The 25923-nt window shown below is 29.4% G+C and overlaps 4 protein-coding genes across 8 annotated transcripts; 1 reads left to right on the forward strand and 3 right to left on the reverse strand.

The window, feature by feature from the left end:
* The first annotated feature begins 407 nt into the window (after positions 1-407).
* LOC101222996 (serine/threonine-protein kinase stk11 homolog) lies at positions 408-1950 on the forward strand. Its single transcript, XM_004152267.3, has 2 exons — positions 408-850; positions 1305-1950. Exons 1-2 carry the CDS (start codon positions 563-565, stop codon positions 1680-1682), a joined length of 666 nt encoding a protein of 221 aa, XP_004152315.3. The 5' UTR covers positions 408-562; the 3' UTR covers positions 1683-1950.
* Positions 1951-9302: 7352 nt separating this feature from the next.
* LOC101222676 (inositol polyphosphate multikinase alpha) lies at positions 9303-11356 on the reverse strand. Of its 2 annotated transcripts, none has more exons than XM_004152100.3 (2): positions 11134-11356; positions 9303-10547 (listed from the first exon to the last, which is right to left on the reverse strand). In XM_004152100.3, the coding sequence occupies exon 2, from the start codon at positions 10542-10544 to the stop codon at positions 9627-9629; it is 918 nt and encodes a 305-aa protein (XP_004152148.1). In that variant the 5' UTR covers positions 10545-10547; positions 11134-11356; the 3' UTR covers positions 9303-9626. The 2 variants fall into 2 exon arrangements, with proteins under 2 accessions (XP_004152148.1, XP_011653019.1); XM_011654717.2 differs by lacking the exon at positions 11134-11356 and adding an exon at positions 10965-11097.
* Positions 11357-12903: 1547 nt separating this feature from the next.
* On the reverse strand, positions 12904-18210 carry LOC105434383. Of its 4 annotated transcripts, none has more exons than XR_004215817.1 (8): positions 17854-18210; positions 17163-17299; positions 16999-17059; positions 16228-16276; positions 15955-16009; positions 15789-15876; positions 15231-15408; positions 12904-13330 (listed from the first exon to the last, which is right to left on the reverse strand). XR_004215817.1 is itself a non-coding variant. In XM_031883753.1 (8 exons), exons 1-8 carry the CDS (start codon positions 18026-18028, stop codon positions 13309-13311), a joined length of 690 nt encoding a protein of 229 aa, XP_031739613.1. In that variant the 5' UTR covers positions 18029-18206; the 3' UTR covers positions 12904-13308. The 4 variants fall into 4 exon arrangements, 3 of the variants coding, with proteins under 3 accessions (XP_031739613.1, XP_011653020.1, XP_004152147.1); XM_031883753.1 differs by having other exon boundaries at positions 15306-15408; positions 17854-18206; XM_011654718.2 differs by having other exon boundaries at positions 15231-15424; positions 17854-18202.
* A 261-nt stretch (positions 18211-18471) lies between these two features.
* Positions 18472-22583, reverse strand: LOC101222760. The gene is made up of 11 exons (XM_011654719.2): positions 22315-22583; positions 21885-22017; positions 21666-21799; positions 20971-21176; positions 20555-20851; positions 20379-20437; positions 20253-20289; positions 20079-20150; positions 19622-19772; positions 19384-19515; positions 18472-19163 (listed from the first exon to the last, which is right to left on the reverse strand). Exons 2-11 carry the CDS (start codon positions 22015-22017, stop codon positions 18780-18782), a joined length of 1605 nt encoding a protein of 534 aa, XP_011653021.1. The 5' UTR covers positions 22315-22583; the 3' UTR covers positions 18472-18779.
* Positions 22584-25923: the final 3340 nt, after the last annotated feature.

A 25923-nucleotide genomic window follows, 5' to 3' on the forward strand; every position in this document is an offset into this window, starting at 1 on the left:
CGAGTGTATTAAATTTTGTATTTGAGCAGTTTATGAAAAAGAAAAAGGTGTAGAAGAGAGGAGGCAGCAGTACACAGCACAATGGGGGCGTAGGAATTGGAGTAATTAGGAAATTACATATAATTGAGTCCACACAACACACACACCTGGTGGATCCCTTTCCCTTCCTAAGATTCAACACCCCCACACATTATAATTATTCAATCCAAATGCTTCTTTAAAGATAAAATACTCATAAATTCATGAACAACCATATATACAAAACCAAGTTTTTAGAAAATAATAATAAATTAATATTATATAACATCCATATAATAAAAGTACTGGACTTTGTAAAAGTAGAAAACGAGTGAAATGATATCTTTAACTTTATTTTAATAATTGTCTCTCATTTCTCACCCTTAATCTGTTTGTGTGTGTGGGTAGAAGAGTACGTTTCACACACATGTTTTTATTTGTATTTTTGTGTTTGGTTGTATGTTAGAGGTAAATAGGTTTTGAAGAAGCTGGGGAGGATAGCTAAGAGAGAGAGAGGCATTTAGAGAAGAGTACTAATGAGAAAATGAGTAGTAGTACTAGAGTCGTCGTTGCAAAAATGGGAACAATCACAGAAGCTTTAGAATGCTCTCTTCAAAAATGTTCCTTAACCCATAATCATCATCATCATCATCATCATCATCAAACTCATCAAGCTCATCAACAACCTCTAATTTCTTCTTCTTCTTCTTCTTCTTCTTTTTCTTCTTCTTCTTCTTCTATTCATCAGCATCAGCATCAGCAATCAACCTCTTTGGATCTCAACTCTCATCTCTCTTTGCCTTACCATTGGGAGCAATGTCTTGATTTAAAGGTTTTTTCCCTTCCTCTTTTCCTTTTTTCATTTATATATTCTTCCTAAGAATATTAAACAAAAAAACTAGGGTTTGAGTTTCACCAAAAATCCCTTTCTGAACTTTTTCTATTGTTTGGTTCTACAAGTCATGACATGGGCTTGGGTTTGAATTTGAAGAGGAATAACCTATATGTGGATTTTTTTAAAAAAGATTATGTAAAAAAAATAGCTTTTTGAACTTTTTTTCTTGTTTGGTTCTCTAATTCATGAAGTGGGTTAGGGTTTGAATTTGAAGTGGAACAATATATATGTGGATTTTTTAAAAAAAATTATATACACAAAAATCCCCTTTTTAAACTTGTTTGTTTCTACAAATTAATCAAGTGGGTTAGGGTTTGAATTTGAAAAGGAATAATATATATTATGTGGAACTATAATTTTTGTGATTTTCTTTTTGGTTGTTGATTTGTAGACAGGGGAGATATACTACATAAATTGGAGGAATGGAATGAAGGCAAAGGAAGATCCAAGGTCTACAATAATAGATGAAGATTATCAAGATGATGAATATAGTGAAGATTACTGTTATTACTACTCAGACGACCATGAGGAGGAGGATGATATTAGCTCTTACGACAGCGAAGAGTCGTCGACAGAATCGACAAACATGAGGAAGAAGAAGAAGACGTTTGTGGTTGAAGAAGAAGAAGAAAAAGATGTATTGGTGGTTGGAGGCTGCAAGAGATGCCTAATGTATTTTATGGTTCCAAAGCATCTTCAAGATTGCCCTAAATGCAATAATGGTCAGCTTCTCCATTTTGATCGCTCTCAAAATCACATTATTCCATGAACTCTTATTATTAGACAAATTAATCTTTTCAATTTCATTCCCTTTTTTCTTCTTCATGAGAAAAAATAGAGGAAGAAAGAGGAAGAAATTATATATAAAAAAAAAAAGAACAAAAATTCCTCTTTCTTTCTTTCTTTCTTTCTTTCTTTCTTTCTTTCTTTTTGGTTTGAAATTGTTTCCATGTGTATTTGTCAGAAGGGGGAGGCAAACGAGTTTTGGTTTTAGTTTTTTTTTTTATTATTTATAATTATTATTTCAATTTTTCTTAGCTTTTTATTATTATTATTATTTTTGTTTAATTTTGAAATGTAATGGAAAATGAAAGATTGAGAATCATGTAATGGGTGTTAACATTTTCTTTTTGTTATTTTTTATTTATGATTACAAGAAAGCTTTATAGTTATAAATAATTAATGTGTGATGGGTATCAAAGTGGAGAATTTGAAAAACACAATAAGATTATTAGAAAAAAAATAAAAATCGTTTAGTTAATATTTTTAAAATATAAGTCCTAGTTTAATAATTTTGACTATAAATATTGAATTAATGTAATATCAAGTTCTTTAAAAATTTGTATCTGGTTTTTCAAAGTGCATTTGTTAAATTCTTACCCTTTAAAAATGTTTTTTTATTTTTTATCCAATAAATTTTGATACATAACTATCAAATTCCAATTCTAAAGAGTTATTAGATGAAAAATTGAAAGTTTTATTAATTAAGGTTTAGGATATCCACAAATTAAAAAAAGGAAAGAGATATTCGTCAAATTATTCCCAATGAGTATCATTGTTTGTTTCTATTGTGAGCTTCACCAATCTCAAGCTTTGAATTTCCTTCTTGACTCTTCAAGAATCTCACTTAACAACTCTTTCAACAGAAGAAAATATTGAAATCTATTTAAGTTCTTAAACACTTTAATTAGGATTTCTAATTATACTTAAATTTAATTTTCTATTTGGATTAGGGTATAGAATAATAAAAATTGGCTAAAAATTGAAGGAGACATGTTGAACTTATTTTGCTGGAAATTGTCATTGTAAATCTTTGCATCAACTTCTTTCTCTTTGAAAACTTCTTCATTTGATGCATAATTTAATCCTTTGTCTCTGAATTTTTCTTTTCTGCTTTATTTATTCAAATATTGAAGATTTAATAAACTAACACGTTAAAGTTCAACTATTCATGCTAACCTAACTAATAAGTAATAAAGAAATAACTTTAATTTGGAAAAAAATTAACTTTATTTTTCTCTTGAACTCGAGATTCGACTCAAACTTATGATTTTTTTCAATAGACCAGTACAAACATGTCTTACCACATTCGAAAGAAAGGATTTGAATTATAAACCCACCCTTGAACGTTTGAAATATTAACACATACATGTCATTTGACCTATGCTTGCTTTGGTAAAAAAGTTGAGCTTATAATTAACAATAAATACTATATTTCTAAATGTTTTTTTAATATAACTTTGTATTAAGATTTTATAATTCAAAATCGAGATACACGTTTAATCGAATAGACAATTCTACACTCCTACTTATGGGTGTCAATAACCAATTGTCAATTACTTTATTCATTTGTTTGAAGCTTTATATATAGAGTCTTTTAAAAAACTTTATAGTTAATTAACATGAAAATATTGAATAACACACAATTGTACAACGTATAGAACAAGGTATGTTTAAGTAATGTTGTTAGGTCAAGACGATATTGATATGTTAATAATATTAAAATGAAACCGTTTATGCTCTCCAATAACGTACGAAAGTGTACAGTTTGGTATCCAAATATTTTAAATGAAAGACAGAATGGTGTGGGCTATTTGGATGAAATTGAGATTCAATTTGATTAACTTAACATTTTATAAATAATTAAGCATATAAACAAAAGTTAATTAATAGGTATATACAAAATGGAATTTGGTTGTTGATTGAAAATTGAATAGAAAAAATAAATAATTAGAGTAAAGTAAGAAGGAGGAAAAAGGTGAGTCTGACCAAATAATGATAAGTTGAAAAGGTGAAATAATCCATATAATAAGATAAGAAAGAATTTTACAATTCACATAAAGTTAAAACTTTATTTTTTGGACAGAGAAAAAAAAAAGGATTCGAAATTGATGAGACAGAAATATTTAAAAGGTTTTTTCAAAAATAAAAAAAATAATTATGATAAATATTTTATCTACCAATACATTTAAAGTATTACTTTTTATACAATATTTATAATATGCATTTGATTTGTTACATGGGTTGGTTATTATATATAATTCTCATTTCACTTTTTTATAATAAAAACTTTAGCATTACATAAATAAAATAAATTAAAAGTTAAAAACTAACCTATATTTTCAATTGTTGAATTTTACTTCCTCTATACTTTTAACAAATAATATTATTTGTTATTTGTTAGAAATTTTCACTATAAACTTTGAAAACATATATATTTCACACCTTCTATTTTCTTCGATGAAAATTATTTAACAAATGTCAATAATTAAAAGTGAGCTAATGTATGATAATTATTCGTCATGCGTCAAGTGGGAAAATTATTTATACTTCATTCAGATTAACGAAGAAGTGGAGAATGAACTGTTTTAGTCCTTTCATATTTGCTTCAAAGATTATCATAATATTATCGAAACACAGACTATAATAATAACATATTATAATAATTCACTCTACGTCCAAAACGTTAGGTTAAAAACAAATTTGATGTCAAATGTTTTAGTTTTTACAATTTTTGATAATGAATGTGTGTACAAGGGGAGAGGGAGAGGGAGAGGGAGAGAAATAATTGTAAAGATCACGAGAGAGGTGATTGGGAAATGGCGAGGAATGCCATCTCATAACTCATAAACTCATAAACTAAAAATGAAAATGGCAGACATTATTGTATATTACATTATATTCTATTGGTTTTTTTAGGAATCTTTTCTTTTCTTTTTAATTTTCTGAAACTATTCTCTGTGGTTCCGACATTATCTCTCCTTCTTCTTTCACTGTCTAAATATATTCCTTCTGCCATTAATATACTTCCAAAACTCTCTCTCTCTCTCTAACATTCGGACTTTTCATGTTTGTGGGAATCTTTCTCTGAAACTATTCTCTCTGTCCAATATCCGACATACCACCCTTTCTCTCTTTCTCCCTCTCAATATCACTCCTCTCTATACAGCATTTTAACCCTAACGTCTTATTACTCTCTACTGCTATACATTTTATAACTTTAACCACTCATATCTTTGCATTTATTTGAAGGTGAGAGTAGTGTGTTAGCTAGGAACATTATATATATATATATATTTCAACCTAACGTATGGTTTTGGATTGGTTGATGATCTAATATTAGTTTTAACGAGAGAGACGTACATCTTAAATTCTTAACTAAAAGTTGTCTCATCTTAAATGGAACCAAAATGAGTAGGGACACATGCATGTTTATGTGAAAACTACTAGAGAGCTTATAAAAAGACGATTGCCATCTAGCCCAAAAGGCCCCCCTTATCGATGGAGGCTAAGGTCGAGGCTATCCTACCCTAGTTGGTCCCCTTGTGTAGGCCCGACCCAACCTTCTGGATTTGCGAAGAATGGTGGAAATCTTAGGTTTAGCCAGCTCTTTGTATAGAAAAAAAATGCTATATATATATATATATATATAATATTAGATTATAAGTTCACCTTTTCTAAAAAAATTTCCTTTTTAACATTTAACTTCAAAACTAAATTAAACATCCAAGTGTTTGTATACTATTAATGTGTAATTCTAATTGTTTTTACGAGTGAACAACTTTTCAAAAACACAAATACATCGAGAAGAGGTGGGTTATCTTAGGGTAGATTTTACCAACAAAAAAGTTAAATTAAAAATTTTACATGCCCAAGCTCAACTCAAATGAAACTTTTATGGAATTTTTTTAAAACATTATAAATACAAAAAACTTTAACAAATTGGAAATTTTCAAACACTGTAAGTACCTATGGTTGATAAAATCTAAAATTTAAGTATATTTGATAAATATTTCTAACCTTTTGTCATTTACAATAATTACCCTAACCTAGGTATTCTCTTATGTTCTTTATAAATTAACCTAAATCTTTTAACACGAGAACAAGTTAGGGTTCTCTCTAACTTTGATGTTCTTTTAGCGAGTCGATGATTACTGCTCCCCTTAATCAAATGCAAGGTTGCAAAGACTTTTCACTTACTTTCACCCTCTAATTGTTCCTCACGAATCACAAAACCAAGTTCTCAACACTACCTCGATCAAACACATAAAAACCAACCAAAATAAAGGAAGACAACTCACAAAAAGTAAAAGAGCCAAGTAGTGAATAAACCAAATAAGACAAAATAATCCGTCCTAGAACATAAAAACGACTAAAAGACGAAAGATATAGACACTATAGCCAACAAGGGCTCCAAGAAAAATATACCTACCAACACACCATAACATAACCAATTACATAATTTATTTATTAGCCTAAATGAACTTATCAAGTTTTTTACTTTTAAAATTATCTTTTGAATTGTCCGACTCAATATTACAAAATATCTAACCTTCCTCGTATAACCACGTTTGTTTCGAAGAAATATTTTTTTAAGATATAAATTTCTTTTTTTTTTTGAATAATCATGTTTATTTTACACAGTTTTTACTTGAAAATGTCTTTAACTTTACCTACTATTGGTTAATTTAGAATTGATTTAATAGAAATTAATTAAACTTATATATAACAATACTTGCTTTTATTAATTTATATATTTTTTAAAATTAATATAGTTTTTTTCTTTGTTTTTTTGTTATTCGTTTCAACAAATACATAATTGATAATATTTATTTTAATTATAAAATGAAAATAAACAAGAGTGATATATCTATGAAAGAAAAAAGACAAAAAAGTAAAATGGGAACCTTCTTAACACGAACCCTAAAAAGAAAAACCATGTTTTACGGGACACATTCTAAAATGCTCGAGAATCTTCAAATTGTAGACTATGATCTTATAATGCACAACAAATATGATGAACCATTGAGAAGGATATATATTTATATATATGTGTGTATGTGTATGCCTTTTCATTATATTTTCTTGGTTGACAATGAAATTCTAATCATTTGCACATCACTTTCAATTCTATCCTTCTACTCATTGCACAATAAGTACCTTAAAAGTATTATGTGAAAAAATTCAATGTAAAATGTTATTACCAAAGTGCACTTCAAAACTATATATCAACATTCAATTAGTAAGACAATATAGGTTCAAATTTCCACACTACTCTACATGTTGTTTTATTAATAATGGTGAAAAGGTTCAACTAATCCAAAATTAAGAAAGTTAAAACCTCTTAATAAAATAATTTAAAATTTAGAATATTCGTTAAATAAATTGTGTTGAAAGAGAATTTAATTCTCTCTTGAAATTAGTTTTTCAAAATAGTAATTTTTGTTTAATATAAAAATTAGCTTTTAAGTAGTTGTTAAATAATTTTTTAAAAATAATGACTTATTTTTAAATTAAACATTTCATAATTTATTCTAAAGACCCTCTTAGTCTATGAAAATACCAAAAATTTAATAACTTTATAAGTTTTAAGTTTAAGAACCATAAATCAAATCAAATCTCCAAATTAATGGCTTAGGAATTATCACTTTTATAATTGTGTGTGGTTTTGATATTTGATTTCTTCTGATGTGAACTTTTATTAATTAATTGTTTTCTAAAGGAATAAAATACATCCATTTAAATTTCAAACTAGTAAGTATATTAGTTTAAATTTTTACCATATAAAAATCGTATAAATTTATAAGCTAAACTTTTATAACTTCATGTTTATTTAAACCTTAAACTTTAAACTTTAATAAATGTATTAATTTAAACCTTTTATTACGTTTTATTTGGATACAAAGTTAAATGTATAAATTGATACATTTATGAAAGTTCGTCAGAGTTATATTTAAATTTATATAGTTATAGAATTTCATGATTTAAATTGATACAAATATTAATTTAAGATTTAATAATAATTAGATTGATACAATGTAAGATTAAGAGATTTAAGTTGATATAATTATTAACTCATGAACTAAATCGATACAACCTTCTACTCCAATATTTGAGAAAAAAGAGAGATTTATATCATCTGAATTTTTAAAACACATATATTTCATCTACAATTTTTTTTTTTGAGAATCTCTCACAAGATTATGAACAAATTTGAGTCCAAAACTTAAGTCCAAGTCCAAGTTAGAGGGATTTGGCCCAAAACAAAATGTAAACCCAAACCCAAACCCAAGTCCACTATTTCTTTTTTTCTTTTTAATCAAATTATCCCAAAACAATGATTCTTGAATTTTCATTTTCATTAATATTTCTATACAATTAAAAAGTTGTAGAGAAAGGAATGTGTATTTGATTTACAAGTTTTATAAATGTATTTTTTTAGTTCTCACGATAGTAAGGATAGACCTATTTGGTCCTCATGTTTTCACAAGGTACGTTATTAGTTATCGAGTTTATTCAATGTCTTTTGCTTTTTTTCTCGTTAATATCTAGTTTAAACATTGTGCGGCTTCGTTATGCTCTTCGAAGTTGTAATAAGGTGACTTACAATTTGGCCAACCATACTCTTATTGTTGTTTCTTCGTTAGGTTATTAGTCTGTAAATTTGCTTGAGATGAGAGAGCACGAAACGTTTCTTTAGATTATTTATATTGAATGGATTCTCTGAAAAAAAAAAGCATGCATTTGTACTTACTAACTTGATCATACTGTAACTAGTGCGAACTTATACTATTCCACCTTGAGATTTGAGATTTTATTACCTTACCCCACAAATTATATGAATACGTTGGTAATAAAAAGATTAAAAAGAAAAAAAAAGACTTCAAGATCAAAATATTTATGTTTCTGTCTATATTTCGAAGTTTATTTTAAAAAATATTGAATTATAACAAAGAAAAAGGATATGGTAGTTTGGAGTAAGCACAAACAAAACAAAACCAGAAGAGTTCCATAACAAAACAAATAAATTCACACAAAGAAAATGATAACCTTCAAATGCAACAGAAGGAAATATTTTTGAGGAAATATTTTTGAAGAGGAATAACTTAAATAAATCTTCTAAATAGAAGCTCAAAGCTATTTAAAACAATAGGGAAATACTCACAAGCATCGACACAAATATATGCAACATGCCATTTTTTTATTTTTTTGTCATAGTAAATGAATTGATTCATTTATATACTTAAAAGACTTAGCTTAGTGTACTCCACTTTTTCGTCTACTCAACGAGAGTTCTACGTATGTCTAATGTATTGCACAAACATGTGTATGATAGGTGTCCATCAAGTGTTGGAGTATCCAAGTGTCCAAAACATATCTGACACATACAGCCTAGCTAAACTAAAGTGTCAGTGTTCTTAGATAAACAAGAGGTTGAATAGCAATTGTGTTAGAATTCCATCCCTATAATTTTGTAAAACTCTCCTAAATAGTCTTCACAGCCGAGACTATTTACGACAATTAAGAAAAACCGTGAATATATAAGGTTCGACAAAATTCTATAACTATTCTGGATTTATATGAAATAAAATAATTGCAGGAACATCAGTAATCCAAACAATAACATAGCATTAGCGATTAAGCTTATTTCATTCAAGGCTGCAGATATGGGAGAACCCATGTGCAATAACTTACAAATAACTTTTAAGAAATTACAAGTCAAACGAGATTACACAAAGGGCTGATCCATAACTCAACAAATTTTGTTCCTAAAGTTTCAACAAGTAAAAGAATCACTTCTCAAAACATTCAGCAATAGCATTTGGTGAGATTGTTTCATAAGATAAAAGCATATGGGATAACTGTTCTGAGTTAGAACACTGATGTTAATCCTTCTTCATAAACAAAAATGTTTGAACCTTGATATAGCTGCTTACCGATCAGAGCCGTCGTCGTTGCAGTTCAAACCATTATCAGTGCATGGGAGACAAGTTTTGTCCAGGCAGTCAGGGCAAACAGTCAAAACCTCTGAAATAAGCTGGATCAAAGAACAGAGCCCACCCAAGAAATTATGATCAATAACACCACTGCTATCTACAACGTGAGCAAAATCAACAAGTTTAATGGCTGGATTCGACTTAGTTTCCAGTGCAGATTCTTTATCATACACCATCAGCACTGAGCTAGAATAAAAATGGTAAAACTTCTGATTTTCAAACCAAGTTTTGAGCTCCAATAATTGTGCCAAAATCCCATTTGTACCACCATAAACTGATGGTGCAAAAACACAATCAAGATCATCCACATCAGAATCTGCAGAAGCGTTTGAAGAAACAAATTTCTTCAGAATAATCTTAACTTTCTCGGCCGAAGAGTTTTGCAAAAATTTCCTCTCTGGCTTCCAATATCCAGCTTTTTGGCTCACATGAATCTGCAATCCTGAAATCCTAAACCCTAAAGCCAAGCTAGAGGTTTCTCTATCCTTCTTAAAGCATCTTTGAATATAATCCTCGGAAGCTTGTGGATACCAAGTTCTAGAACCAATCTTAATATCCACAATCGTCGGATTTTCGTAATTTGAGATTAGATCCTCCAAAACAAGGTGAGGATGCAAGCCCGAACCATCTGATGCCGGTATATCTCGAGTTCCATGGAAGGCAGGGAAGAAGGAACGAATTTTATCAGGAACTTTGGTATTTGAAGAGAATGATTTATAGAAAGCCACTTCCTTCGAACCTCGTTCATCCTTCTGTAAAGGCTTGAAGAAGAGCCCTGAATCATCCACAAGAGGACCCATTATTCCACTACTGGCTTGATGGCCAGCAACTTGATGATCTGGAATCTTAAACATGGCCTAAAGAGAAGTAGAATGAATGAAAGGAAGTTAAATTCATTGTCATCCTGTTACATCATCAAAACATTCTAGTAGATTTATTTAAAAATACCCAATAAGTTATAGACTCCACAGATAACAAGTGATTAACATGAACTTGAATGAATTTTGTAACAATGTCACCATCCCATCTAAACACACCATAATTCTAATATAAGAAAGCTATGAATTCAAAGAAACAAGAGAAAGGGAGATCAAACATTATACAAGAAATTGAAGCAGTAGAAACCACAGACTCGCAATTAAATACATGCAATTCCCTTTAGGAACTGAAGGTAGCCTAAAAGATACAAGCAATCGCAATCCTGATCCAAAAACTAATGCGTAAGATCAACGAAATGAGTGAAACTATCCCTAACGAAAACGCTTATTCATTACCGAATTCAAACGAAAGTTCAGAAGCAATCAAAGATGGGTAATGAGATGAAAATATGAGGGAAATTCACTGAATTCTTCGGCGAATCATCAAACAATAAAAGGAATCTAGAAAAACAAACAGAGAAATATGTAGAAACGGAATTTATAGAAAGAGAGAGGGAAAATTTACCAAGCGTTGTAAAGGGAAAAGGAATTTGAGGAAGAGAGAGAAGTGGCAATGGTGGATGGGAAGAAGAAGCGTGAGAGCAATGGCTTTTATATTGATGCACCTCGGGCGGCGGCGGCGACGGCGGCGGTGTTGCTTCCCCACCTCCGCATCTTCAGTCAACAAAAGATTACAACCTTTTTATGACTTCCTTTCCTTTCCTTTCCTTTCACTTTTAATCATATCAAATTACATCAATTATACTATTTTAAAAAAAAGAAAAACTCAAATCGATCTCTATTGTCAACAACAAAAAGTAGCTTTTGAAAAATCCAATTGGAATTTTTTCGATTTGATAGTCGATTCCATTTTTCAATTTATCATATTCACTCCTTAATTACACATAAAAAAATTACTTAATTACACATGAAAAAAATTACTTATTTTCTTAGTTATTTATTTATCATACACTCCTTAATTACTCATTTTTAGAAATTTTGTCAAAATTATAATTAATATTAATTCTTCTAGAAATATAACTCACTTTACAATTTATTATACAACGAAAGAGTATTATTCACATGATCGAAAATGAACAAAAATAAATTCCTAAGATGTTGATTGATCTTTACCCCCAAGAAGTTGATAGCTCTCATGACAAAAAAATGAATTAAATAGTAAGGAATTATTTATCTTTTTAAGTGGAAGGAAGCAATGGGGAATAATGAACATTGACATTTGAGTAGGGGAATAATGAACATCTTTATCTAGTTATTAAAATTTGAGAATATGTTTTTTTTCTTTAAAAAAATAATAAATAAGTATTTATGGGAATTGTTATAATAGCACCGAACAAAATTTATAAATATTTTATAAATAATTTCAATATATTGTCATTTTTTAAAACACCCCTAAGAATTTCCTTTTTTTCTTTCTTCTTGATAGATTAAATTTTAAAAAAAATGGAATCAAGATTTTAACAAACATCAAACAAGCTAAATGTAAATGACAAGAACTACAAGGTGGAGAACAAGAACAAAAACAATAAAAGTTAAAAAAAAAATAGTTAGAAAGCTTTATTTGTAAAAGTGGTTAAAATTCAATTTTGTCAAAACAAAAATTAGATGATGGGGATAAAAAATTTATATTTTTTTCTTTTGGGAAAAGTAAAGTAAAACTAGGTAAAAAAGAAGAGAAAAAAAGCATAATTTGTCTCTCTTTGAAAGTTCGTTGTAGTTTGAAAATTCCCCACTTTTCATCTCCATCTCTTCTATTTTTAAAGATTTTAGAAGCAGATTAAAAAGGAGGCCAAATCTAACTATGCCAAAATGAAATGGTTTGAACAAAAGCACTTTTGATTGTCCTGATTCGAATTGAGATTAGTTAAATAATAGATAGGAAGCATTAGGACAGATCTACTGACATAGATGATATTAAAAATGATATGTAACACTCTTTTTTGTTATTATTGTGGTTGTAATTATTTTTTAGAAAGATGTTCAAAATAAAGAAAATATTATATTATTATATATTATTTTATTGAAAAAAACAACATAAGAAAATATAAACAATATCAATTTGAAAAGAAATTCAAATCAATTAAAAAAAAATATGTTATATAATTTCAAATAGTATTATATCAAATTAATGAAGAGTTGTAGGTAAAGACATTGTTGGAACATTATGTAAAGTAAAGATATTTTCGAGTATAAATCCTAAAAAAAAAAAAACAAATAAAGTTAGGAAGTGTCGTTTAAGGTAAAGCTCTAAAATGGAGTTTCGGATGAGCATCAGTTGATCGAAGTATATTTTCCAACTAAACCAATACCGAATTAACTATGGTCAATTTAGTAAATGTTCAAACTGACATCAACTACAAATGTTCAAACTAGTAAATGATCGTCAGATTATACATTTGAAAATTTTTAAACAAATGTCGTCGATTTAGATTTTTTCCAAACCGACATAGACCAACCTCTTCTTACCTTCGATTTGGTTAGTCGACTCAGTTTTATGGTCTACTATGCTCATCTCTACTAAAAACTATTAAGGTTAAGTTATTAAACACTAACTCGTCAAATTAGAACACATCATAATTAGTTTGAGGCGTTAGGTTTCGCACACAATTAGACCTTTTTCTTTAAATAGCCAAATACATTCCTTCCAAGGAGAAGCTTATTTTGCACTTTTAAATCTTCATCATCGAACGACCAAAATAAGCCTATCAAAAGAAGATAATAAAATGTGTCTTAGATAATGGAGACACAGAATGCAATAAGAAAAGTTATTATTTTTCATGATAGGACTGGGATAAAAAAAGGAATCAAATTACTAATCAAAATTTGAAATATTAAACAAATCTCTGCTTCAACTGACGCAATCTTGTCATTTTCCATTTAGTATAGTACAAAAAAGAAGTGTTTTATTGTTTTTCACACATGTATTGGTTTCACATTATATGGTTAAATGATTATCAATCAAGTTTGTAGCTTTATTGAAAACTTCATCTTCTCTCCTTAATGCACATTTATTAATAATCAACATGTGTAACTCGACTATCCAAACGTAAACTTCGTGATCCCAACGTACCAACTCTAGACTTTAAAACGCAACTGCTATATATCTCTAATTATATTATATATTGAACAGAATACACATCTGAATATATATATATATTTTTTTTATTGAGCATAGATTTCTTTGAGTATTTTTTGTGGAGAAACTGTTAGGATACTCCTAACAAGAATCACTATTTACAATGAAGAACTACAATAGGATCCAAGTTTATAGTACTTGGGACCCCCTCTCTTTGAGAATAGTACTCAACTAACAGTTTTGAAAAAAAAGATAACTTTGAAGCACTTTAGAAAAAGAGGGGAAAGAAGGGGTCCAAGAAAAGGGGACCCCTCTCTCCCTCTTTACCTTTGAAAAAAGATTACTTTAAAGCACTTTAGAAAACCAGCAGTGCAAGGAGAATAAATGTCCTGTTTTAGATTATGGTGGTGGGTTCTCTAAACTGTTTTAAGACTATGCAAAGGAAGCTTCCCAATATGTGTTTGCTGCCTTCCGTGTGCCCCCTTTGCTTGAAAACAGTGAGCTCCTAATACACATTCATTTTCCATCCCTTCTCATCTAATTGTTGGTTTAGCATATTTTCTATGCTCAAAACAGCTTCGATAGTTTTTCTATGCTCAAAAAAGGATTGGGTTGACATCTTCCATGATTAAAAAAAGGATTGAGTTGACATCGTAGACAATTCTAAAAAGAAATGCAGCAGCTTGGTGTTCTTCAAATACAAAATTCAAAGATTACTCCATACAGGATATCTGCCTCAATTGGACTACCTTCACCTAAAGAGATTCAATGAAGTTTCCCCCAATTGCTAGTTCAGAATTTGTGCTTTTGTAGTTTTGACGAGCTTTATTATGTATTTCTACCATTAAGTTTTTATTTTTCAGCCTTGCTTCTTCTGTCTAATGTACGTAGTTTATATTGTTATTTTGGTTGTTACTTTGGTCTTTTCATGACTGGTATTGTTCTTGTATTTTGGATATGATGAGGGTACTATGGGAGTGTGAACCTAGTTGAGATGTCCAATCTCACAAACAACACATCTAAGCCTTTGGTCTTTTCATGACTGGTATTGTTCTTGTATTTTGGATATGATGAGGGTACTATGGGAGTGTGAACCTAGTTGAGATGTCCAATCTCACAAACAACACATCTAAGCCTTCAACATTTGGGCATCCAGAAAACTCGTAGGTCATTAAATCCTTGATAGCTGGTCACGATGAATTGAACTCATTCCTTCTAAGCCCTTTACCACATCATGTCCTTTATGATTAGGCCAATCCATGATGATTTATCCTACCTGCCAACCCAAGCTTAAATTTTTTTCTGTTTACATAGGAAGATGGGATAAATTTCCCTATTTTCAGGAGCAATGTAGCTATTTTGCAATAACTAGTTTTTTCAAGTTATGATCTTACTTAATACCGATCATTGTTGTGAATATTGTTGATGATTGTTTCATTATCAAAAGTTTGGATGTCAATACATGAAAATGAAAAAGAAAATATATAGGTAACAATATACTAAGTTGAAAATTGATTGTTTCTTACCGTTTTTTGTGTTGTTATGTTGGCCATCGCAGCAAAGATGCAGGTAAGGAAAAGTAGGGAGGCAAGAAAACTCACAGATATGATTCTGGCCAAAATAATGTATGGCTGGGCAACAGATTTTTTGACATGAATCCCAAGAACACCATTGGACAGTTCTTTCTCTTCAGAGTAAAAGTTCCTGTATATTTGAACACCTGAAACAAGTTTCATCCCCATAAACCAATACAATATTCAAATGGTAGCTAGATTATTTCACACACACGAGAGAGATAACATAAGGAGAATTATTTTAAATGGCAAAACTTCTAAAAAATAATTACAAATATAGCAAAATATCACAAGGTACTAACAAATAATGTTTCAAAGTCATAAAGTACACTAAGCAAATAATCTTTTAGAATTACTACGCTATAATAAAAATAAATAGGCAAGAAGGATTATATCAAAATTCTATAGAACAAAAGAACAAATAGAAAGTTCATACTAAAGAATTATCATGAACAAGATAATGAAATACCAAGGAAACGAAAAATTATAGACATTGGTATTTTATCTTACCATCTGTTAAGGTTTTTACTCCAGGAAGAACGTTATCAAGACTCTCTGCTTTCAACATCGCATAAAATGAAGGGTATTGACGTACATCCTACAGCATTCCAGAAGTTTGTATGGAAATAATATAGTGTAGAAATGTCAATGTTTTGAATTTTTGTGGAATTAATACCTGAACCTCAAACAACAAACATTTATTGAAAAGTATCAACGCTCCAGACTGAATTCTGTACCAAAGAGGTTAAAAATTATTGGAGAATAAAATTACATGCAACTTTGACATTTGTGTTGTTTTGTCTAGTTCAAGACTATCTCCCCAAACTGTAAATTAACGAGCCAATAACAACAAAGAATCTATGTAATGTTTCACAGCTATAGCCACTCAAATGTCCCCAATACTGTAACTAAGAAAGCAATTTTATAATGGGAAAGTTTCTTGCAATACCGATTGTAATTACCAGCAGCACATCTTCCCTCCACTCTCTTTAGGCCATCTAGAACCAATTATATATTGCACAAGAGAAATCAATGTCAAAAATCACAACACTAAACCAATAGAGCAACAAGACAAGATTCCCAAGAAAACTACTACTAAAGTGAACCCAAAAGCTTAAGCTAATATCTTTTATTATATTACTAACAAAACCTGACATGTAAACTATTAATATCCATAAGAAGGAATTTGAATTCAAGACTCCTCTGATAGGATACCATCTTGTCTATACATTGTGTCTAAATTGCCAATAGACATGCCATTGGTTACTGATTCAAGTCACTAGATGCTCAGTTAGGTATTCAGATGTTAAGCCTCTCTTAAGCAATGAAAGCTATTTGTGGTTATTTGTAGTTGTAGTACACTAGTTGATTTTACACGGTAAAAAATTCAACTTTCAAGAGTAAGAATAGCCTTTACTTAAAAGAAAAATGAGTAAGAGGTAGAGGTATCCTAGTGCAGAGTTCAGTATAAAAGTAGTGACATGATTCTTTTCTTGTAGCAAATACTTTGATAACAGAGTTGGTGTCATGGGGTGTTTTCGAGGTATAACTTTTTGTGCGCCAATCCTTGGTTATTGAGTTTTTGGTATAACGTGTGCTGTGTACTTGGAGCCCTTGAGTGAGAGAGGCTTGATTTTTGCACGATCTTGTTTACATATTCAGTACTTTTAATACCATCTAACACAAGCTTAAGAATGTTAAGAAAATATAACAGAATTACCTTTTAGCTGAGTAAAGAAAGGCTCCTGAACATGAAGCTCAAAGTTTACTGTCTTTAGAACCTGCGATGTACAAGCAAAAACTAAATTAGACATAGGAGATGGGTGTTGGAAATTGTCACGATTATAAACTCGATCAACCAATGATATGAGTAAAAGCACTTGCATTTACTAATTCAGCTCGTCCTTCAGCAATCTCATTACTTTCTTCTTCGTCCTCGAAGTCATCTAGTGACCCACACGATGCTTTGGAAACTGACTTCAAAAGAGTGGATACTAGATCCTTATACAATCTGGAAACATCTGATAGAGAATGTGATATATCGAGTGTGAAGAGAAGTATTTCTCATTCCTCTTGTTATTCATATTAAAATATAAATCAAAAACAGGAAAGTTTGTTTAACCTTATGCTTGCTGAAGTAAAGAGAACAGGTACGTTTGGATAATATAAACCCAAAATAGAATAAATATCATCTCGCGTTTGCGTTGTTCAGAAACGAACAAGCATTAAAAATGCCCATGAAATATCACAGAGGAATCCAAATACAAAGATCTCAAAGAAATGGGAGCAACCCATTACAGATAATAGCTTAGTCCTTCAACGAATCATGAACTACAATCACTAATCTAATTTAGTTCCGTTTTATTAAAATCAAAACAAACTACACTCATAAAGTTCCAGAATCTAATTAGAAGTAGACCATTTCTCCTTTACCACTGAATCCGCTACCAAAATCAACGACTCCCGACAAGTAAATTTCAAAACCAACAGAGAAAAACGCGAGTTCAAGAGAATCAATTTCTACTACCGTTACCGAAAATTAGAAACAAAGGATTCATAATTTGAATTTCAGTACCAGGACAATCATTATGATTGAGAAGGTGAGAAGAGAAGTCTGTAGAAAACCCTAGATCATGGTCTATGTCAAGGGTTCCATTGATGTGAGATTGGAGCGTGAACTTGAGCAGCTCTTCTAGGCAGTCTCGTAGCTCAACCGGCGATGATCCGGGTGAACATGGCCGTCGCTGCATTCTTTTCTTTTTTTCTTTTACTTTTTTTCAAATTTTGAACAATCACTATTTATATCCGATGGTGAAAAGCAGTCGAAAATCGCAATGCATTGCTTAGAGGCTTTGTGATGAACTAAACTATATGCTAAATTGTATGTAAATTTTTGTGGGTTTGTTCTTGAGGTATAACTAACCTTCCTATCTTTTAATCACGGCCTGCTAGTAAAGCAAAGTTACTATAAGAAATTCAAAGAAAACCTTCTCTCTCGGATTCTGTAGTAATCATTTGTTTGACATCTTTAGATTACCATATTGTTTGTTTTTATAAGAATTCATGTGATTATTTATTTGATATAGTTTTATTATTGCATTGATTTTATTAAAGGCAAAACTTGAGGAACGCGCTCGATAACATGTCAAGACATTGTCTCTTAACAATAAAAGATTATTTTCACAAATATCTCTTAACAATGAAAGATTCTTTTCACATGTAATTACATGTGATTGATTATGATATTTTGATATATTTTATAAATATTTGAATTTATTTTAATATATTGAAAATTTTGAGACAACAAAAATTGAAACCAACTACATACATCGGCAACATTATTTTGGGTAAAATTTAGCCTATATATATATATATACATAACACACCCACGTTTTGCCTCTAACCCTAGCCATACCCAGAGCTCGCTTACGCGTATTCTCGGGATCACTGATTAATTCTATCCTAAACCAATTATGAGATGTAAGAGCTCTATATAAAATGTCAATGATTAGCCATCTCCATCGTCTTTGGAGTCGAAGAATTGGGTTGAACTGATCCATCAAAATGGTGGAGTTTTTGGTCAATGTTGGCTCTAATTGTCCAAATCAAGACCAAACACACCATAACAATTGAAACAAAAACCAACCCTACCCAAACCATATAGGCATATTTCTCCAATGGCTTGCAATGATGTTCTAAGATTTTTGAAAATGCATCTTTCACTGTTTGACATTCCACAAGGCTTTCCATTCCTGGATACACATTGAGGAAATCTTGTATTGAGTTTGTGTAAGCTTCCACTGTTTTGTACTCAAAGTTTGACATGAACTGCCCATTCTCACACCCTCCATTGTTTTCATCAGCACATGTGAGAAGTTTTAGTACCTGAAAGAATCACGATGATATAATAATGTCGATAAAGATTGTGTTGATGAAAATGTGTCTAATATGTTCTTTAGAGTACTGTTAGTCACATTATCTCAATTTAGCATAACGCACAAAGACGATGTTTATAGTGAGGCCGGGGGAGACAAAAACGACATTTAGCGCGATGCTGCTTAAAAGTGAACAATAACAATAACGCCGTACGCCGTAACGTATTTACCTTGGGGATGTCTCCAATACGGATGGTGTTTGCTGCACAGTTTTGAGGTTGGTATTCATAATAAGGAGGTTGTGAGAAAGGATTACAAACCAAAGCAATGTCTGGATATGATATAGCAATTTGTGTGTTAACCTGAAAAAATATTAAGAAGTAAAAAGGTTATTATAATTTGTGTAATTAACTAACTTTAAGCTAATAATATAATTAAAAAAGTGTATTTTGCATATAGAATAATTACCTGATTAACCAGATCATAAATCTCTGAACTTACATCAGTAAGAACTGATTTTGCAGTTAGAAGTTGCTCACATGGGAGAATAGAGCTTAGGCTATTGTTGTTGGGATTTTCTTGAAACATTTCAAGAGCTTTGCAAGTGTCACTTGAGAAACTGAAATCAAACCAAAATCAATTATTTATTTTTAGTCTTTAAAAACTGCCGGAGATATATATTAACAAAATATAGCAAAATTTTAGAGATATTAATCATAGATTTATATCAATTTCATATCCTATCAACTATAGTCATCGTTAAACTTCTAAAATCTTAGCAATGATTGATATGGATAATGTTTAGACATTAATAGACGTTGATAAATATATATATCAATGCATGGACGGATATGCTATATTTGAAAATGCATGTAATAAAAATGAAAGTTTTAAGTTTAAAGAGAGATGGGAGAGAGAGAGTTACTTGTTCAAGAAAAGGTACAACCCAAAGAAGATCCAACACAGAACTGTGAGAATCCAACAAAGGAGAATGAAACTGCAAGAAAACAAAAAAGTCAAATTTTTTAAGTATGGTTTTCTTTTTGTGTGTGTTTTTATGAGAAAATTATATGAACATTAAGGAGTGAGTAATACTTACAGGTGAAGTAATCTTTGTAATCTGAGAATCCCAAATACTGCAAAACAAAACAAAACATATATAAACAAAATTGAACTCTCATGTACAAAGCTATTTAGGTAAGAAACCTTGCAAAAAAAAACTGACCAGACATGGCAATTACAGCTCCCAAGTTCAAAGACATTGTAACCATAGTCACTATGTACCTGCAAAACCATACACACATCCCCTCTTTCAATCCCGAGTACTGTTTTGTTTTAGAATTTAAGAAGAAGAAATAAAGAGAGAGAGAGAGAAGAAGTTTAAGGGTATAGTAAAATTACACAATGTTGAGGCCTTTGTGGATCAAAAGCCTATTCTTATTGGCTTGCCATTGAATATTTGCAGCTTGAGCATCAAGATTGTGAGAAGTAGAAGTCAAAGTTCCAGAGGTTTCTTGAATTCTATAACTTCCAGTTGTTTTAGAAGCTTCTAGGTTAGAAATCATGTCTTTCATAGCTGAAGTTGTATTTTGAATTGTATTTGATGCTCCATTGGCTGTCTCTATAATGATCTTCACTACATTTTTTGCCTCTTTATCAAATCTAGTGCTTCCTCCAATCACCACTCCACATCCCACACTGCCAAACTCAATAAAAATAAATAAATAAATATACTGAGGTTTGTTCATGTTAAACATCACAATTTTCAACACATAAAAAAAGGTTATTTGAATTACTTTCAAGTATACACGACTTACATTGCCAAAATGGTGAAGAAAGCAGCCAAAAGAATGGTCCATAGGTAGAATTCCTGGCCAAGATGTGGCATTTTCTTTAGCTTTCGCTTTCCCCTTCCCTTTCCAGTACAACATAGAGTTGCTACCAAAAATCCTCCATATGCTATTCCACACACAAGCCATACCACTCCAATCCCATACCCTACAGCTCCTGTGAAAACTGTTGACTATAAACAAACAAGAAACTGCTAGTTAGGTGAAAAGTTTTTTTAGTACAGTACGTAAAAGTTCGTTCTTAATTTGATACAAAATTTATATATTTACAGAAACCCTCCTAGATGTATTAATACTCCTGAACTTTCAAATAGATATATATACATTAAAGCTAAACTTAGTAACTTAATTTATCCATTAGAAATTCAGAATTATACTTCTTTTTTATACCCACAAAGAAAAAAGTTTAAATTAAAAAACAAATAATAACTTTCTTGTCATATAGTTGCTTCCACCGTATAACTAAAACTATTTATAAATTTTCCTTTATTTTGTAAAAATTTTCTTTATCACTTCTAACTTTTGTAGTTCTTTTTCTTCAGACTGGTGCAAAGGGCACCCTCAGCATGCTTGCATTGCAAACAAATAGAGTTTCGTAACTTAATCCAACTCTACTCATAAACGTAATAAAAAACTGGAAATGAAGAAAAAAGAAAACTTACACTCCAGTAGTGTTTGTTGGTGATGTTATATCCACCTCTATACTTATTGAAATGATTCAAAGGATCAACTCTAACTGTATCATCTGCTTCTTTGATTGCTTCCAACCCATCATTTTTTCGCACAAAATCCCTCCCTATACCCAAAATTATTATTAATTACTTTCAAGTGATCTCTACTAAAAAAATAAAATTTAAATTAACTAAATTAAATTAAATTACCATCTTGTAGTAGAGAATTTGATGATGAAATTTCCTGTCCCAAAGTTTCTGGGAAAATCCAGCTTGAACTCACCAACAAGAAAACCAAAGCAATTTTCATCACTACTTTTACTCCATTTTTTGATCCCATCATCTGAAAAAAGAAATTATTCACACATATAAAAAATATTTTTTTAAAAAAAACAAAATTACTGTATTTAATAAATAAATGAAAACCAACCTATTAGTAAATGAAAAAAAAAAAAAAAACTGGGAGATGATAAAATAGAGAGATGGAGTGATTTAAGTGAAAAAGGTTTTGCTTGAAAAACAGAATGTCCAAATTTACAAGAAAGGAACAAAAACTATTGAATGGAATAATTTTCAATTATAATATTTTTCAAGAACTTCTTCATTATAACCTTAGAAAGAGAGAGAGAGAAAAAAATACCAGAGATGAGAGACAAAAACTCTGCAAATTAATATGAACATGTCCAACTTTTCAGGAGAAAAATAAAACAGAAGAACATAAGAAAATGAATATATATATATATATATGTGTGTGTGTGTGTGTGTGTGTGTGTGTATGTATATAATTAAGTTATATCTTTTTAACCAACTCCTCCATTAAATTTTAAAGCTCTAACAAAACCAAAACCATATACTGTTGATGATGCATGAGATGATTGTAGAGAGAGAAAGTTGGTCTTCGTTTTACTTTCAACTTAATCCAACACTTTTTTGTGGGTTTAATTAATTATGTTCTTACTATTCATTTCAAATTTGGGTTTTTGTTTGAAAAAGAAACCCATATGAAGAATATTATGTGAGCAGAGTTATAAATTATAAAATATCTGATCTCTTTTTTCTTTCTTCTGTGTAGCCTAGATGTTGAAGTCAAAGAAGTCATTCTTCCACTAAAGTAAATGAAGGGGTTGGTGATGAAGTTTCTTGGCTCATGTGTCTTTTGAATTTCGGGAATTTTTTTTGTTTAATTTCCTTTTCTTTTTTTATTTGTTAATCCCTATATTTAATTACAGACATTAATTTCCATTGAATAAATTACAATGATTCCTTAAACCTTAATGAATTCTTCAACTTTGGTCTACACAATATTCATATAAATTTTATTAATTTTGCACAATATTCATATAAATTTTATTAATTTTGAAAATGCAACGGAAATTGTAAAAAATAGTAAATTAGAAAAGTAAAAAACATTGATAGTCATTATTATGTCTAATAAATTTATTTATTTTAATTAAAAAGTACTGTTGAATATTATAAGATCTTATTAGAAATAGTCTATTTTAACATTAAATTGATTTTATTTTTTTGGCAATAAATCTATAAATTTTAACCAATGTTTTCTTAAGATTGGTAAATATAATAATAATAATAAATATGAAATAAATTTAAAACAAATCTTAACATAATTAATGTCATATTTAAAGTAAAGTTAAAAGTATTATTTTGGTCCTCATTTATTTAAATTTGTCCAATTTAGTATATGTAATTTCAGTCAACCTAAAATTAACTTCTCCAAGTTATTTTTTATGGTTAAATAGTAATAATATTTTTCATGCAAGAAGAAACTACAATACACATATTATGAAAAGAAAAAAAAAGTTAATAAATAATAAAAAAGAGTATTTTTAAAAATAGCAAAACAAATTAAAATATTTATCAGCTATAGTAAAATTTTGGATTTTATCAATGATAGTCTTCTATCACTATAGCATATCAATGACTATCAATGATATAATTTGTTATAAGTTGTAAATATTTTGTAAAATTTACCATTTTTAAAAATTTTCCTAATAAAAAATTCTAAAAACAATCCATAACAATGATAGACACGAATAAAATTATGTTATTGTTCATTAATGACGACATTAGTACAAGTAGAAGTCTAGCGACGTCTATCATTAATAAAATTTAAAATTTTACTATATTTTATAAATACTTATTAATTGTTTAAACACAAAGAAGAAACGAACCAAAATGGTAATTTAAGCTAAAAGTTTGTATTTTGGAAAGTGTGGGTTCATTGAATGGGGTAAGTGATGTGATTGTGTGGTGTGTAGTTGAATTTTCAAGATGAGTGAAATCGAAGGGGTAGACGTGGAGAAGAGGAAAAGGCAAATTATGTCTTTCTTTATAGTCTCAAAAGGAAGCCAAAGCTAAGAAAAATAAAATTTGCCTTTTCATATTACATTAAATTATACATTTTATCTCTCTTCATCTACTTTCATTTTCATTAACATTGTTAGATGCTATAATTTTAGTCAAAGAAAATGTAAATAATGTCGAAACTCGAAATTTGATTAAGAATTCAATTCTTTTATTTTAGAAATATTAAAAAATGTAATTAAAAATTGTAAGAAAATATGTATTTCTAAAAATGAAAAAACCCTTTAATTTTGATTAACTGTGTTAATTTATATATGCATCATTTCTATAATTTGTTAATCTCTTACCTATAATTTTTTTAAATTTTTTTGCAAAATTTAGGTTAACTTTCTAACTATTTATATTTAACTTCAAAGTTGATCATACGAACATTAGGTCAATTAAGTTACTATTATACACGTTTAATAATTTTACATATTCATTCCAAGTTTTTTAATTCTTACTTACATTTATAATTTTCAAAGTTGGATTTTTCAACTCAATACAGCCATCCTTTTTAATTATTATTTTTCATTTTTATAAAGTGAATTATATATTGTCTCACCATTTTCATAATCCAAACCTTCTTTTGATATTCAACCCACATGGATAATACTCAAATAATATTTGTTGTAGTTTATATATCAATAATATTTGTTTAAACAAAAGTAGTTTATAAACATATTTAGTTTTTTTTTTTTCTTTTAAGAACCAAACCCTAATCAATTCATATTGATCTACCATATCTAAGAAATGTCAATAAATCTTTTAACAATATTGTTCACTGAATGAATTTAATTATTATAAATTTAACTAAAAAGTCATTATAGAAAAATCATAAATGAACTAAATGGTTACCCTATACAAAGCTAAGTTAAGACAGTGTGTATATATATATTGACATTTTCAAATAATATAACGTAGTAGTTAACTAAAATATTTACAAAATTAGTAAAATTTCATATTCTATCAACAAAGTGCATTGATAGATATATTGATAGATCAAATATTAGTGTCTATCAATGTTTATCGATCTTTATTATCGATAGAATCTGAAATAATCTTGCTATATTTAGTAGATATTTTTATCCGTTTTATTAAATTAGATTTTCATACCTCTTTTCCTTACACAAATCAAAACAACATAACATACAACTTAAGGATTCCATCTCATTTACAAAACAAACAAGAGAGAAGAGAGAGAGGGAAAAAAACAATATTCATGTAAAGAAAGTAAAAACAATATAGTAATTATAATGATTATGAAGATCCCTTTTGTAGGTATATAAGCTAAGTTGTTTGTGTAATATAATTTGGAGTGGGAATATGGGTTTCCTTTGAAGATTCTTCATGTGTGTGAAAAGCTTGAAATATTTTAGGGTTTTTAGAGGTTGCTTAATAATGTTATAAAGAGAGAGAGTGAGAAAAACAAAAAGTTTAAATTTGAAAAGGAAGAAGGAAAGAAGAAAAATACAAATTTGTAACCAATAAGGTAACCATACTTTTTATACCATTATTTCACATTCATAAAACTATAATATATATGTATATTCAAACAATAGTAAAATATTTGACCAAGAAAACACTACTTTTAAATTATATATAGACTCTTCCAAATTATGGTTTGATAAACTTAAAAAATGATAGTATGATACTCTTATTCACTTAAAACTTAATTTTAAAAGGAAAACACTATAACCATGCATAAGGGAGTTCTTGAGATAAAGAGTAAGAAGTTCTCAACTCTTGAGACTCACAGCAGATAGAGTTGGTAAGGTATAAAATTGATGTTTTTAGTAGTGAGACGCACGAAATCCTTAGATATATTAAACAAGAAAGGGAGTTCACAACTCAATCGTTCCATACTTCTACTTCCAAACTCCTTAGT

The sequence above is a fragment of the Cucumis sativus genome, chromosome 4, assembly GCF_000004075.3.
Source record: "Cucumis sativus cultivar 9930 chromosome 4, Cucumber_9930_V3, whole genome shotgun sequence".
NCBI lineage: Eukaryota > Viridiplantae > Streptophyta > Magnoliopsida > Cucurbitales > Cucurbitaceae > Cucumis > Cucumis sativus.